Source organism: Silurus meridionalis, chromosome 1, assembly GCF_014805685.1.
Source record: "Silurus meridionalis isolate SWU-2019-XX chromosome 1, ASM1480568v1, whole genome shotgun sequence".
NCBI classification, from domain to species: domain Eukaryota; kingdom Metazoa; phylum Chordata; class Actinopteri; order Siluriformes; family Siluridae; genus Silurus; species Silurus meridionalis.
In genome coordinates this window covers 33,713,421-33,729,082 of record NC_060884.1, presented here as the reverse complement: position 1 = coordinate 33,729,082, position 15,662 = coordinate 33,713,421, and the positions used below count along the sequence as shown (strand labels likewise).

Sequence of the window (15,662 nt, the reverse complement as noted above, 5' to 3'; positions counted from 1 at the left end):
GTTGATCAGTCACACAATGAAGTTATGGGAAAGAGTAGTGGAAGCCAGGCTGAGAGAAGAGGTGACCATCTGTGAGCAACAGTATTGTTTCATGCCGAGGAAGAGCACCACAGATGCATTATTTGCTTCGAGAATGTTAATGGAGAAGTATAGAGAAGGACAGAAGGAGCTGCATTGTGTGTTTGTGGATTTAGAGAAAGCGTACGACAGGGTGGAGAGAAGAGTTGTGGTATTGTATGAGGAAGTCTGGTGTGTCAGAGAAGTATGTGAGGGTGGTGCAGGACATGTATGAGGACAGTGTGACAGCAGTGAAGTGTGCAGTAGGAACGACAGACTGGTTCAGGGTGGAGGTTTGTGGATGATATTGTAATTTGTGGTGAGAGTAGGCAGCAGGTTGAGAAGAGCCTGGAGAGGTGAAGGTACACGCTGGAGAGAAGGGGAATGAAAGTCAGTAGGAGTAAGACAGAGTACATGTGTGTGAATGAGAGGGAGGGCAGTGGAGGGGTGCGGTTGCAGGGAGAAGAGGTGGAGAAGGTGGAGGAGTTACTAAAAGACAGGAGGTGGAGCTGGAGGTAGCAGAGCTGAAGATGCTGAGATGTTCATTGGGAGTGACGATGATGGACAGGATTGGAAATGAGTTTATTAGAGGGACAGCGCATGTAGGACGTTTTGGAGACAAGGTGAGGGAGGTGAGATTGAGATGATTTGGACATGTGCAGAGGAGGGACATGGGGTATATCAGTAGGAGAATGCTAAAGATGGAGCCACCAGGAAGGAGGAAAAGAGGAAGACCAAGGAGGAGGTTTATGGATGTGATGAGGGAAGACATGCAGGTTGTTGGTGTGAAAGAGGCAGATGTAGAGGACAGGGGTTATGGAGACAGATGATCCACTATAGAGACCCCTAATGGAGGAAGCAAAAAGAAGAAGAAGAAGAAGAAAACTTTCAGAGAGAAAAGCTGGGAGGATGTTCCACTAGATTTTGTGGAGATTTATAAAGATTTATTAAACCCCAAATGCGTTACTAAAGTCCGGTACTGATGTAGGTGAAGTGTGGAGGCCTGGGGTGAAGTCCGCATTCACATTCATTCCAATAGGGTTAAAGCTCTATAGCAAGATCACTAAAGATTTTCCACTTCAACAGATTTACACCATTTCTTTATTAACTTCTGAGGTAACGAGTGTTTTTATCTGCTACAACATGGTAGTTCAGTCGTTAAAGTATTCGACTCTGGATCAGAAGGTCAGAGGTTCAAATACCAGCACCACCAAAGCTATATGGACATCTTATCTTTTATACGGCAATAATGTAAATGTGGGAACTCATTGCACAGTGCAGTGAAGAGCTTTTTATAGGCATAAAAAATGCAATCTGAATTCTATTTACATGCTTTAAAAAAATGTGAAAAATGTGTTTTTTTGGACACTGCCTGTCCCAAAAAAAAGTCAGACTCATATATTTCGTCTGACCGCCTTTAGCTTTGATGCCACAGCATTCATGGCATCGATTCCAAAAAGCTACTGCATTGTCACAACATTTATTGCACTCCGGAGTTGCAGTAATTTTTTTCCAAGATCTTGTATAGATAATAGGAAAGTCGGACCTCCACGCAAAGTCTTCTCCACACACATCCCAAAGATCCTCAATGGGGTTACGGTCTGGACAGAAAATGACGTCTCATGCTCCCTGAACCACTTTTACAATTTGAGCCCGATCAATCCTGAAATTGTCACCTTGGAAAATTCCCGTGCCATCAGGGTAGAGAAAATACACTGATGGAATAACCTGGTCATTCAGTATATTTAGAAAGTCAGCTGACCTCATTTTTTGGGCACATAACGTTGCTCAACCGAGACCTGACTGACTGCAGCGACCCCAGATCCCAGCACTGCCCCCACAGGCTTGTATGGTAGGCACTAGGTGTGATGTGTACATCAGTTCATCTGCCCCTGATGCGCCAATTATTCTGGAACAGGGTAAATCTGGACTCATCAGACCACATGACCTTCTTCTATTGCTCCAATCTTTATGCTGCCTAGCAAATTGAAGAATTTTTTATATGATTAGCCTCACTGATAAGTTGTTTTCTTAAGGCTTCACAGTTGTTTAGTCCCTTGAGCTCCGTTCACATTGTGCGTGTGGAAATGTTCTTACTTTCAACATTAAACATAGCCGTGAGTTCTACTGTTGTTCTTTTACAATTTCATTTCACAAAATGATGATGAAATCTGAACTAGACCTTTAAGTTCTCATTTACATTGCCCTCATTTTGGACATTAGAAACTCCACCGTAGGTAATAACCCCTGCTTCGACGCACAATTAGGTCCCCGAGCAGGTGTGTGGTCAGAGAGCGAGTCCAGGAACCTATAAATGGGGAAACCTGAATGCACCTTTATTTGGCACTCGCTCAGGGCTTCCACTCAATAATCTCAAATGCTGGATTTTCCAGCCCATTTGACTCACTGCCAAGCGTTGATGGTGCACCTGTAGCCTTGGAGAGCCACGTTAGCATTGTGCGAGGATTCAGGTGTAGCTGCAGAGGCGGCTGTGAATGGGAATGCTAATGAGGCGCGGGTAAGCGAGGCTAGCGCTGAGAGGTCGGCTGTAGCGGTAAACATTGTCTTCGCACGCAATGCCGCTTTCGTTCCTTTTTTGTTTTGCTCACCAGCTAAACAATAAGCCGTAGTTTATCCGATTTATCATTAAAATGTCTGGCACAAACCCCAGGGAGAGAAAAATGGAAACTAGTGTCATCAATGCGACAGTTTCTTTCTCCTGAGACAACGCCTTCTCCTCTCACTGAAGTTGAATTCTGGGCTCTGATTGATCAGAAGGTGTTGATTAATTCTCTAGAACTGCAGTCCTGACGATATCAATACAATCGTTTTAATTCATGATCGTTTCCATAGCGACAGCATGTTCGCAGCAACACATACGATGCATTAAAACACAGATGAATGAACACGTTTAAGTAACAGTTTAAAGAAAATAGAGAGGATTTTATAGAGAAGCTGATGAAGAAAAAGTTTAGTTCCTATTTGCTATTATAATAACTTTCACTCTTCCAGGAAGATGTTTGACTAGATTTTGTGGAGATTCGTTCAGCCACAACGGTGTTAATAAAGTCAGGTACTGATGTAGGTGAGAAGGTGAGGAGGCCTGGGGTGCACTCAGAGATGTAATATTAATTCATGTTTAATAGGGTTGGAGCTCTATAGCAGGAGATCTTCTAGTGAAACTCATAAAAAGCAGATCTTCATGGTGCACAAGGGCATTGTCATGCTGGAACAGGTTTTGGTCTCATAGTTCAATTGAAAGCAAAAGTTCATGCCACCAAACGCACTCAGACATCAGATACAATTGTGTGCTTACAACTTTGTGGAATAGTTTGGGGAAGATTCACATACGGTTGGGAATAGTGGGTGTCCGAATACTTTTGGGATTGCATGTAACTGCTCTAGTGTGTGATACAGAGTGCAAACTTCATCACAAACTACCAGCTGTTGATTTGCATACATTTGTTTTTATCAAATTATTATATTCAATGTCATGAAATTAATTCTTTTTACTTTTCTAAAGTGTAAAACATACACAAAATGACAACATTACACAACAAAATTACACAACATTTACAAAATGGAATTGTAAAAACAATTAATTATATATATATATATATATATATATATATATATATATATATATATATATATATATATATATATATATAAATTTTCAGAAAAAGAAAATTTGCTGATTTTATAATATATATATATATATACATTTGTTTTCTTTTTTTGTTTATATATGTATAATAAATAAATAAATAAATGTATAAATTTATGTAATACTATTTATATAAATATATATAACATTTGGAAAAAATCTGAAATGTTTTTATTTATTATTTTTCTATATAAATTAGAATCAGAACCAGAATTGATCAAGTATTTTTCAAGGGTTTTTTTTTACCTATATAATTTTTACATTGTACTTATTTCTTTCATTTTCTTTATTATTATTATTATTATTATTATTATTACAATTATTATTATTATTTATTTTAAATCCATTTTTTTCTCTTTATAATTGATTTCTTTTTATTTTGTTTTACACATTACAAAAAAAATAATAAGTTTTGTGACATTTAACATAATAATTTGATTATATATATATATCAATAATAAAATCAATCATCAAAAATCAAATATGATTTAATTAAAAGAAAATGATGTATCATGACCTAATTGATCACAATATTGATTTGACTGATATATATCGTCCAGCTCTATATGAGATTTCTGGCTAAAGAGAAAGTAAATGAAATAATCTGATGTGGATGAAAAAGAATAATTCCAGCATCTGTCTTCCAGAAAACTCCAGCAACATATAATTATTTATGTTAAAGCGAATATTTGCACTAAAATTTGTGTTTGATCTGCCTGTGTACATCTAATATTACTGTGATAATAAAAAAAACACCTCACAGTGTTTTGTCTGTATTTAGAAGTACAGCAGCAGACTTTATTATCTAGCAGCTTGTTGTTCTGACACTGGGTCGGTATCCCACAAGGCATCAGTGCACCGAGCGCTCGTTCCTCTCACTTCCATCCCAGCGCTTCCCAATTATACACCATCGAGCGCCAATTACGGCCGACCCCAAACGACCAGGCATTCATCACAAACCTCAGGAGTGAACTCCATCGGGAGCTTGTGCATTATCATGTGCATAAATTCGGCTCCGATTCTGACGCCGTAACGTTATCTGCCGAAAGCTACCAGTCTAAACACGAGCGATCACCAAGGCCGGGGTTCTCCGCTCTGTAACAGAGGGGCCGAGACCAAGAGGGTGCTTAATGATGAATGAGCAATTATCCCAACATCTGCTGCCTCTATTTTTTTGGTTTGTTTAGCCAAGTGCTGCTAAATAAAGAGTACAATAATAATAATAATAATTATCTTTGAGGAAATAACAGCCATCCAGTTACCCTCCAGGGGGGAGATATAGGGGCTGATGAGGTCTCCTATAATTCCTGTGCCAGTTTTTTTTCCCCAAACAGAGACTTAAATGTTAATGGACACCTGAGCATAAGATTGGTATGTGCATCTTTTTTAATATTCCATTCCACATTTAGTCCAAATCTGCTGGTGCAATGAGCTCCACTCTTCTGGGAAGATGTTTCACTAGAGTTTGTGGAGATTCGTGCAGTCGGAAGGGTGTTAGTAAAGTCAGGTAGTGATGTAGGTGAGGTGAGGAGGTCTGGGGTGCAGTCAGCGTTCACATTCACAACATTTCCTAGCAGCAATTATTACTCTATTAGGTTTGACGTACAGATGTTGCGTAATGCAGCTGTTAGCCGTGTGTCTGAGTGAACTTCCTGTCTGGACTCTGTGGCAAAAACAGTGCATCGACAAGAAGAAGAACGACAAGAAGAAACTCAGACGTTTCTGGGAAACTAATTAGACAACAAATTGGGCAATTGGATAACAGATGTCTCGGGAGGTGACGGGCCAAAACACACACACACACACACACACACACACACACACACACACACACTCACTCATTTACTCACGCACAGACTCGACTCGGGGCAAAACACCATAAAATACAAACCCACTCACACACTGTACAGAGGGGAGTTTACAGAGTGAATGATAATAAAAGCGTATTGAGACACAGCCATGATTCAGGATTACAGCAACCTTACCTGCAGCTTACATACACAACACACACACACACACACACACACACACACACACACACACACACACACAGACACCATTCTCCCATTTCAACAGCTCAATCAGACAGATATTCAGATTCCTCTTTTCACTATTTAAACACTGCACTGCTTCCAGCTGGGAAAAACTCCAGACTCAGCATTAACTCCCAACACACTTTCATCAGGCAGGTGGCAGCTCACGAGGAGCCAAACACAACCACACACACACACACACACACACACACACACACACACACACACACACACACACACACACAGCCCTTAGATGAGACGGTGAATCTCCCTCTGCCTCTCAGCAACTTTCTCTCTCTCTCTCTCTCTCTCTCTCTCTCTCTCTTTCTCTCTCAAGAGCTAATCAGTGGGCTGATTTTTTTATTTTGTTTTCTTTTTCCAGTCAGATGGATTTGTAGGAGTTTGGCTCCGAAAGCGTCGTATTGAGAGCAGATCTGTCACTCTGCCGAATAACAGACAGACTCACAGCTTCTCTGGTGTGTACAGAATACTGAGCTGCATGAATTCCATTTGCATGGTGATGTACAGCGTTCTTCTAATCTTAAAATGAATTTGCTCTGGTCCCGAACTGATCCTGATTTGATCCTGCACTGATTCTTTGCTGATCTTAAAATGATTCTGTTCTTATCCTGAACTCATCCTGAACTGATCCTGCACTGATTCTATGCTGATCCTACACTGATTCTGCACTGATCTTGAACTGATCCTGAACCGACCCTGCACTGATTCTGAACTGATCCTGCACTGGTTCTGAACTGATTCTGCACTGATTCTGAACTGATCCTGCACTGATTCTAAACTGATCCTGAATTAAACCTGCACTGGTTCTGAACTGATCCTGCCATGATACTGCACTGATCCTGAACTGATTCTGGACTGATCCTGCACTGAGGAAAACATACAACCACGTCCTGTTTCAATCCCAATGTGTTAGGACGCCAAGGGAAACAAATACACAAATACAACGACAGTCTTTCAAGGCCTGGAGGGCACATATGAAAAAGTCTAAATGAAAAATATCCAAATCTCTCTACCTGAAGAATTCCATGAAAGAAAATCCATATCCATGCTGTTCTGCGATTCCGGCACACACCACATTCGCCGACGCACCGATCAGCGTCCCGTTACCTGCAACAAACAAACAAATAAATAAACAAACAGACAGACAGACAGACAGACAGACAGACAGACAGACAGATAGATAGATAGATAGATAGATAGATAGATAGATAGACAGACAGACAGACAGACAGACAGACAGACAGACAGACAGACCGACAGATGCATGTATAAATAAATAAATCGGTGAATAGACGGATGGGTAAATAATGGATGGATGGATGGATGGATGGATGGATGGATGGATGGATGGATGGATGGATGGATGGATGGATAGATGGATAGATAGATAGATAGACAGACAGATAGATAGATAGATAGATAGATAGATAGATAGATAGATAAGTAAATATATAAATCAATCAATAAAAGATAAATAGATAGATACAGAGAATAGAAAATAAATCTAAACATTTTGGCCAATCAGAAGACAGAATTCAGCACCATAAGCACAGAGCCATCCTGTCATTTTACAGCAACTCGTTTCAAAACCGAGGGCTGAGGAGGATAAACGTGAAAAGCGAAAATAAAATGAGTGTGAGTGGTGAAACCCGGGGCAGATGTGTGCTCGAGAGAGCTCCTCCTGTCTCCACTTCAGACACGATTGCTTTCTGATGAAGGCGGCAGGCTGAGGCGTCTCTACCTGAGGGTTGTGGAGCTATTTTAGAAATAAATGAGAAATAGACCTGAGCTCAATCTGTGATTTACAGAAATGAGGGATAAGAAGATCCTCACTCGGGCTCGAGTCGATCAGAAGTAAGCAGTGTGCAGGTCTGAACTAAGAGATAAAACCAAAAATAAACCAAACACCTCATCAGACGTCCAACTCTAATGGGTTACGCCAGGGTCTCTCACAATGTGGACCATTATATAACTCTTTATATGGCCTTGATCTGCTGTCTGGCTGAGACTCGGCCCTTTACACGAAAACCTGTAATCCATACGTGATCAATATGTGACATAATGTGAACGCAACATGTGAATGCTATGTTGTTTCTAGTTATCAGAAATTATTGATATGAGGGAAAGAAATTACTTCAAAAGCAGACATCAAACAAATAATAATTCTTTAACATAAAAAAATGAATCAAGTGAATAAATTACTTGAATTGAAATAAAACGTATTAATCATGAGGATAATAATTACATTAAAATAAACTCGTGAATGAAAGAAATGGGAAAATGAATGAAAGCTGGGGAGAATCACATGCAAGAAAAGTGTGTAAATAAATTATGTTAAAAAATAAATGAACGTGAATAAATCCAACATTAAAATAAATTAATCATCTGCAAGAATCATAAGTAAATATGTGAAAATGTATTAATTAATCGCTTGATTGTTTGGTTGATCAATTGAAAGGTTGGTTGGTTGGTTGGTTGGTTGGTTGGTTGATCGATTGATTGATTAATAAAATGCAATCGTGTCAGGAAATTTTTTATGATAAAAAACTATACATATATGAAAAAGTAATCACATCTTTCACCAGCATTCAAATAAATGAACCACATGTACCATATGTGGATTATCTGAAAATCGTGTAACTGTAAATGCAGGAATTAATATTTGTTTAAGATTTGTAAGTGTAAAATTCCCATGAGAATGGTGTGATGGTTGAGGTGTGAAGGTTGTGATGGTTCACGTGTGAAGGTTCACGTGTGAAGTGTGTAATGGTTGATGTGTGAAGGCTCACTTGTGCAAGATGTAATGCTTGCACATGTGAAGGGTGTGATGGTTGAGGTGTGAAGGGTGTTAAGTTTTACGTGTTGTGTGTAATGGTTTATGTGTGAAGATTGTCAGGGTTCACGTGTGAAGGGTGTGATTGTTTGTGTGTGAAGGGTGTGATGGTTCATGTGTGAAGGGTGCGATGGTTCAGGTGTGAAGGGTGTGATGGTAAACACGTGTGAGGGGTGTGATGGTTAATGTGTGAAGGGTCATAAGTTTTACATGTGTTGTGTGTAATGGTTCACGTGTGAAGGGTGTGATTGTTCATGTGTGAAGGGTGCGATGGTTCACGTGTGAAGGGTCTGATGGTTGAGGTGTGAAGGGTGTGATGGTTCATGTGTAAAGGGGTGCGATGGTTTACGCGTGAAGGGTGCGATGGTTCACGTGTAAAGGTTGTGATGGTTCACGTGTGAAGGGTGTGATGGTTCACGTGTGAAGGGTGTGATTGTTCACGTGTGAAGGGTCTGATGGTTCACGTGTGAAGGGTCTGATGGTTCATGTGTGAAGGGTGCGATGGTTCACGTGTGAAGGGTCTGATGGTTCACGTGTGAAGGGTCTGATGGTTCACGTGTGAAGGGTGTGATGGTTCACGTGTGAAGGGTCTGATGGTTCACGTGTGAAGGGTCTGATGGTTCACGTGTGAAGGGTGCGATGGTTCATGTGTGAAGGGTGTGATGATTCATTTGTGAAGGGTGTGTTGGTTCACGTGTAAAGAGTGTGATTGTTTACATGTAATGAATGTGATGGTTCACGCGTGTTGAGTGTGATGGTGCACGTGTGACGGGTGTGGCGGTTGACATGTGAAGCGCGTGATGGTTGACGTGTAAGGGTGTGACGGTTCACGTGTGAAGTCTATTCAGTAAGGCCGACCCGAACCCAGAACTCTGAGTAGATAAAAACTCTCTGTAGCGATGTGCTTTTCGTTCCTGTAGAATCCGGGCTCAATACCACACGTTCTCACAACGACATGACTCCTGTCACAGCATCACCTCGATCAATAACACAGCTCTTTCTATTAGACCAGAGTGCTGTCTCACACACACACACACACACACACACACACACACACACACACACACACACACACATGCTTTGAGATGGCCTTGAGTCACACACAACACTTCCATCAGAATTAGCACAAAGTACACATTTCTGCAGCCTGGACACTCTGTACTACATCACAACTAAGTTACAGTGTCACTCACACACTTCAGGTTCATAACTGCACTTAAAACGCTATGGAATTTCCCTCTATGCATTGGTATACATGCTAATAATGGCTAAATGTAGCTTTATGAGGCATCATTAGAACCAAAAACAACTGGCAAAGAATTATAGTCATACTTACAGTAGGGGAAATAATTATTTGATCCCCTGCTGATTTTGTAAATTTACCCCTTTACAAAGAAATAAACAGTCTAGATTATTATTGTCGTTTTTTTTTTTTTTAACAGAGAGACAGAATATTAAAAAAAATGAATAAGAAGGTTCTCCTGATATCAACTCATTATGTGTATAAAAGACACCAGTCACAGAATCAACCTCTTCCATTCAAACCTCTCCACCACCATGGGAAAGACCAAAGATCTGTCAAAGGACATCAGGGACGAGATTGTGGACCTGCACAAGGCTGGAATGGGCTTCAAGACCATCAGATTGTTGTCTTGGCCGTTTGTTTTTCATTGTCATTGTCATGCTGGAAGACCCGTCCATGACCCATCTTCAATTGTTCTGCCTGAGGCCAGGAGGTTCTCATCCAAGCATCTACAGTTCATGGCTCTGTTCATGTGGTGAAGTTTTCCTGTACTCTCAGCAAAGAAACAGCCCCAAAAAGCTTCCTCCTCCATGTTTGACAGTGGCGATGGTGTTCTTGGGGTGTGATTCTGCATTTCTCTGCCTCCAAACACGGCAAGTCGAGTCGATGCCAAAGAGCTTAATTTTGGTCTCATCCAACCATATCATATTCTCCCAAATCTTTTCCGAATCATTCAGGTGTTCACTGGGACTGGAACTTCAGATGGGTCTGTTCATGTGCGTTCTTGAGCAGAAGGACCATGGTGTGTTACCAATGGTTTTTCTGATGACTGTGGTCCCAGCTGCCTTGAGATTATTAACAAGCTCTTCCCGAGTAATTCTGGACTGATCCCTCACCTTTCTCAGAATCATCCTCACCCCATGAGGTGAGATTTTGCGTGGAGCTGCAGAGCGAGGGCGATTGACTTCTCTTGTATTTCTTTGGATGTTGTTTGTATGAGTAGTTCTTTAAAAAATCCAAGATGTAATTGACAATAAACTTTAAAGTGAAACTCCAGCAAAGCCTTGGATTTTTGGACATAAGGTTCAAATGTTATGGCCATTTTTGTTCTTTCAAAGTAGGTCCAAAGAAGATCTGAATCCCAATGATGGCACTAGAGTGTTGGGAGCACTGGACTCAAATTTTCATTGATGGTGGCAATAAATTTGTTGCATAGTCTTACAATTGTTCGTTTATCCCTAATGAGTGAGCCGGTGCCAACTTCAAGACTCGACTACTGCAGCTCTCTGCTGGCAGGTCTTTCCCTGAACGCTATTCGTCCACTGCAAATGATCCAAAACGCAGCTGCATGACTTGTGTTCAATCTGCCCAAGTTCTCCCACACCACCCCACTGCTGCTCCTCCACTGGCTTCCAGTAGCTGCACGTATCAGATTCAAAACACTGGTGTTTGCCTACAAGGCCAAAAATGGACCAGCGCCATCTTACCTCAGTGACCTCATCACATCTCGCACTGCACCACACTGTCTGAGATCCTCCAGCACTGCTCGACTGGTACCACCTTTTCTCAGAATGAGAGGTAAGTACACTTCAAGGCTCTTCTCTGTTCTGGCACCGAGGTGGTGGAATGAAATTTCTCTAGATGTCCGTACAGCAGAGTCCCTGACTATCTTCAAGCGACGACTGAAGACCTACCTCTTCCTGAAACACTTAAATTAACACTTTCCAGGTTTGCTTTGTAGAATTCGAGTTATATTTATATTAAGTTTGTAATCTTGCGTACCAGTGTAGATTTATTTTTTGCTAGAGACTCAAAGCACTTTTGTACGTTGCTTTGGATAAGGGCGTCTGCTAAATGCCGCAAATGTAAATGTAAATGTAAATGTAAACTCCAGTGATGGAAAAACTCCCTCAACTTGGGGGCACTGAATGAACATTTATTACAGTTACTGTTGTTAAGGTGTGCAGTAATGGACAATTAAATGTAAACTGTGGTCATGAGCCACTGTAGCAGACTGTTGATATTAATTACAGTCCAAATCCATCCTCAAAGTCATGGGCATTGCTTCTGATCATAGTCCTGAAAATGGATACCAAGTTTTGTGTCATTGTGCAGAGCTTAACCTGAGGTACAGATTAACTTCCTGTTTTCCGCCTTTGCGTTCTGATTCGTTGCCCAATAACAATTGTTTAGAGTATTTGGAATTCTTTCGTCCAAAAACTTTTTTCAAGTTGCTCTAAAGATAACTTTGCCAAATTTCGTGATGATTGGACAAAAGAAAAAAACGAGGAGTAAAACGTAAGCTGATGATAAAAAATTGGTAAGTTTTAATATTTTCAAAACATTGTTTAAAAGTTATGACCATGAACATAGTTTCAGATTAGGCCCAAATACGACCTGATGGTGGCGACAGAGCAATGCTCCGATTTTGATTAAATTGTTGCTCCTCAATCAATGTCACAACTTCCAGAAAATTCTTTAGGCTGCAATAGACGCTAGCCAGATGAAGCAATAGAATAAAAATAGTTGCCTGTGCAATGATCAGTTTGAACATTTAAAAACATTCCATTAATGCTGAACGCTATATTCAGGCTTTAGAGCAACAAAGCTTCCATCCAGAAAAAATGCATATTTGAGCGAGGCTTTGCTAACTATTGCAACAGAAGATTCCGGGTGCTGAACTGCCTGGCCTGCGGTCTATAATCACCATTTGAAAACATTTGGCACATCTTAAAACTAAAACACAACAAAGGAAACGCAGAACTGTTAAGCAGTTAGAATCCTGTGTATCAGACACATAAGGGACTACATTCCTCTCCCAAAACATCAGCAACGGGTCTCCTCAGTTCACAAATGTATACGGACACGGCCCTGTCCCAACTTTTTTGACACATGTTGTAGCCCTCGAATTCAAAATTACCTTATTTTTTTCCTTAAAATGTTATATATTTATATTAATATATTCTCAGTTTAAACAGGTGTTTTTTTGTTTTTTTTTTGCTTTATTGTGAATAAAATATGGATTTGTGAGATTTGCTAATCATTGCATTCTGTTTTTTGCACAGTGTCCAAACTTTTTGGAATTGGAGTTGTAAGAAGAAGAAAGTTTCTTTAGCATCTAGTATTATGTTAAATTGTTAAAATAAATACCACATAAAAATTCTGTATTTCAACTAAATAATTCAGGGGTTTTGACTTTTTAATTGTCTAATTTTTTTAAATATTTTTTATTCAAAAGGCAATCACGCATGCTAGAATCATGCTAACTTACCTCCGAGACACGCCCCCATGGCCAAAGCGAATATGAGAGGTTTCACGGGGAGGTTCACGTCGTCATCCTGGCTCAGGTTAATCAGCACTGGAATCTGTGAATTAAACAGGCAATGAATCAACACTGGTGACGATAACGCAGAACCTGAAAGGAACCCGGTTTGAACTCTAGCTCAGTTCCAGGCTTCATTTAAGATCTTCATTAAAATGTTGTCTATTCATTTGAGCATTTTTTCCCACTCTCTAAAGCTTTCTGACTGTCAAGAACCGGGCTGTTAAGAGATTGAGTCATATTTCGGTACAGCACGGCTCAGGGGAGGAAAGAAAATCAATAAAAAGCAGCATTGCATTTATCTATTTTTATTCACCCTAACAGGCACGCCGCATGAATCACAACGTCGGGAAAATTGGATGGAGATGAAAATATGGTTCGTTTGCAACCACATACAGTAACGGCATCTCAACAGAGACAGACCCGCCTCGGCGCGAGTTCAAACACTAGAGAGCTCATTAACTAAAGATACCGTCAACAAAAACGTGGCATTCCTGACCAGAGTCTTTAATACAGAGGGAAAAAAATCCTTATGTGACATTTTTACTTCATGAAAATGAAAATCGAGTGGTTTCTACCCAAAATACAGACTAATAGTACTGGTTAAGATGTTGGAGGTTAAGATGTTGGACTTCTGAACATTACGTTAATGAGTTTAAATCCCAGCACCGCCAAGCTGCCACTCATGGGCCCTTGAGCAAGGCCCTTAAACTTTTTACCTGCTCAATGTAGAATTGTAAGTCAATCTGGATAAGGGCCAAATGTAGCAACGTCTCTACTATGTCTCGTCATTGCTCCTCATGTTCATGTGTCCCAGTCATGGCTAAATCCACTTGCATGTTCATTTGTGGGTTAACATACAGTACACGCCTGTTTACGCGTCCTGTTTTACCGAGCCGTATACGTTTTTGTCCTCAGCTCTCAACCGGGTTCGTGTTTCCTCGTTACTTGCTCTCATTTATGCTCTCGTTCTGTTCTTTGTCAGTCAGCCGACTTTTTCTTGTTTTACATTTCAGATTTTTGCCTGCTGTTTCGGATTTGACATCTCAAAATAAAAAATAATGAAACATGGAAAATGAAATGTGAATAAATTACATTCATCAAAATTAAATTCGTTAATGTGAAAATTGTAATAATCATGTAAAAAAACTCAAAGAGCATGTAAAATAAATGAAACTTGAATAAATTACAATGAAAAATAAAGGTGCCAGGTGATTGAATCCAATATAAAAGATTCAAGAATTACATAGAAGAATGTATGTAGAAATGATTGAAACAATTAATTGATTGATTGATTGATTAATTGATTAATTGATTGATTGATTTATTTAATTGATGCAATCAAACTGAAATCATGCCAGGAAATTATTGTAGATGGAAAATATTCATATATGAAAAATGAACCACATGTATTTATATTGGGATTATCGGAAATCATGTAAATATGAATGCCAGAAATTGTAAAATTCCCATGTAAAGGGTGTGATGGTTCATGTGTAAAGGATGTAATGGCACACGTGTGAAGGGTGTGATGGTTCACGTGTAAAGGATGTGATGGTTCACGTGTGAAGGATGTGATGGTTCATGTGTAAAGGATGTAATGGTACACGTGTGAAGGGTGTGATAGTTTAAGTGAAAAGGATGTGATGGTTCATGTGTAAAGGATGTGATGGTTCACGTGTTAAGGGTGTGATGGTTCACGTGTAAAGGATGTGATGGTTCACTTGTGAAGGGTGTGATGGTTCACGTGTAAAGGATGTGATGGTTCATGTGTGAAGGGTGTGATGGTTCACGTGTAAAGGATGTGATGGTTCACGTGTAAAGGATGTGATGGTTCATGTGTGAAGGGTGTGATGGTTCAGGTGTGAAGGATGTGATGGTTCACGTGTAAAGGATGTGATGGTTCACGTGTGAAGGATGTGATGGTTCATGTGTAAAGGATGTAATGGTACACGTGTGAAGGGTGTGATAGTTTAAGTGAAAAGGATGTGATGGTTCATGTGTAAAGGATGTGATGGTTCACGTGTTAAGGGTGTGATGGTTCACGTGTAAAGGATGTGATGGTTCACTTGTGAAGGGTGTGATGGTTCACGTGTAAAGGATGTGATGGTTCATGTGTGAAGGGTGTGATGGTTCACGTGTAAAGGATGTGATGGTTCACGTGTAAAGGATGTGATGGTTCATGTGAAGGGTGTGATGGTTCAGGTGTGAAGGATGTGATGGTTCACGTGTAAAGGATGTGATGGTTCATGTGTGAAGGGTGTGATGGTTCACGTGTAAAGGATGTGATGGTTCACGTGTAAAGGATGTGATGGTTCACGTGTAAAGGATGTGATGGTTCATCTGTGAAGGGTGTGATGGTTCACGTGTGAATGGTGTGATGGTTCACGTGTAAAGGATGTGATGGTTCACGTGTGAAGGGTGTGATGGTTCACGTGTAAAGGATGTGATGGTTCATGTGTGAAGGGTGTGATGGTTCAGGTGTA

General features: G+C 40.3%; 1 protein-coding gene across 3 annotated transcripts in view; it reads right to left on the bottom strand.

Moving 5' to 3' along the window:
- The window catches only part of oca2 (oculocutaneous albinism II), a 113,847-nt gene that overhangs the window by 15,987 nt on the left and 82,198 nt on the right, over positions 1-15,662 (bottom strand). For all 3 annotated transcript variants that reach the window (XM_046853436.1, XM_046853614.1, XM_046853529.1), the window contains 2 exons: positions 13,126-13,219; positions 6,792-6,885 (listed from right to left, as the gene is read on the bottom strand). In XM_046853436.1, coding sequence (XP_046709392.1) covers positions 6,792-6,885; positions 13,126-13,219 — 188 coding nt within the window. The remainder of the gene's footprint in view (positions 1-6,791; positions 6,886-13,125; positions 13,220-15,662) is intronic.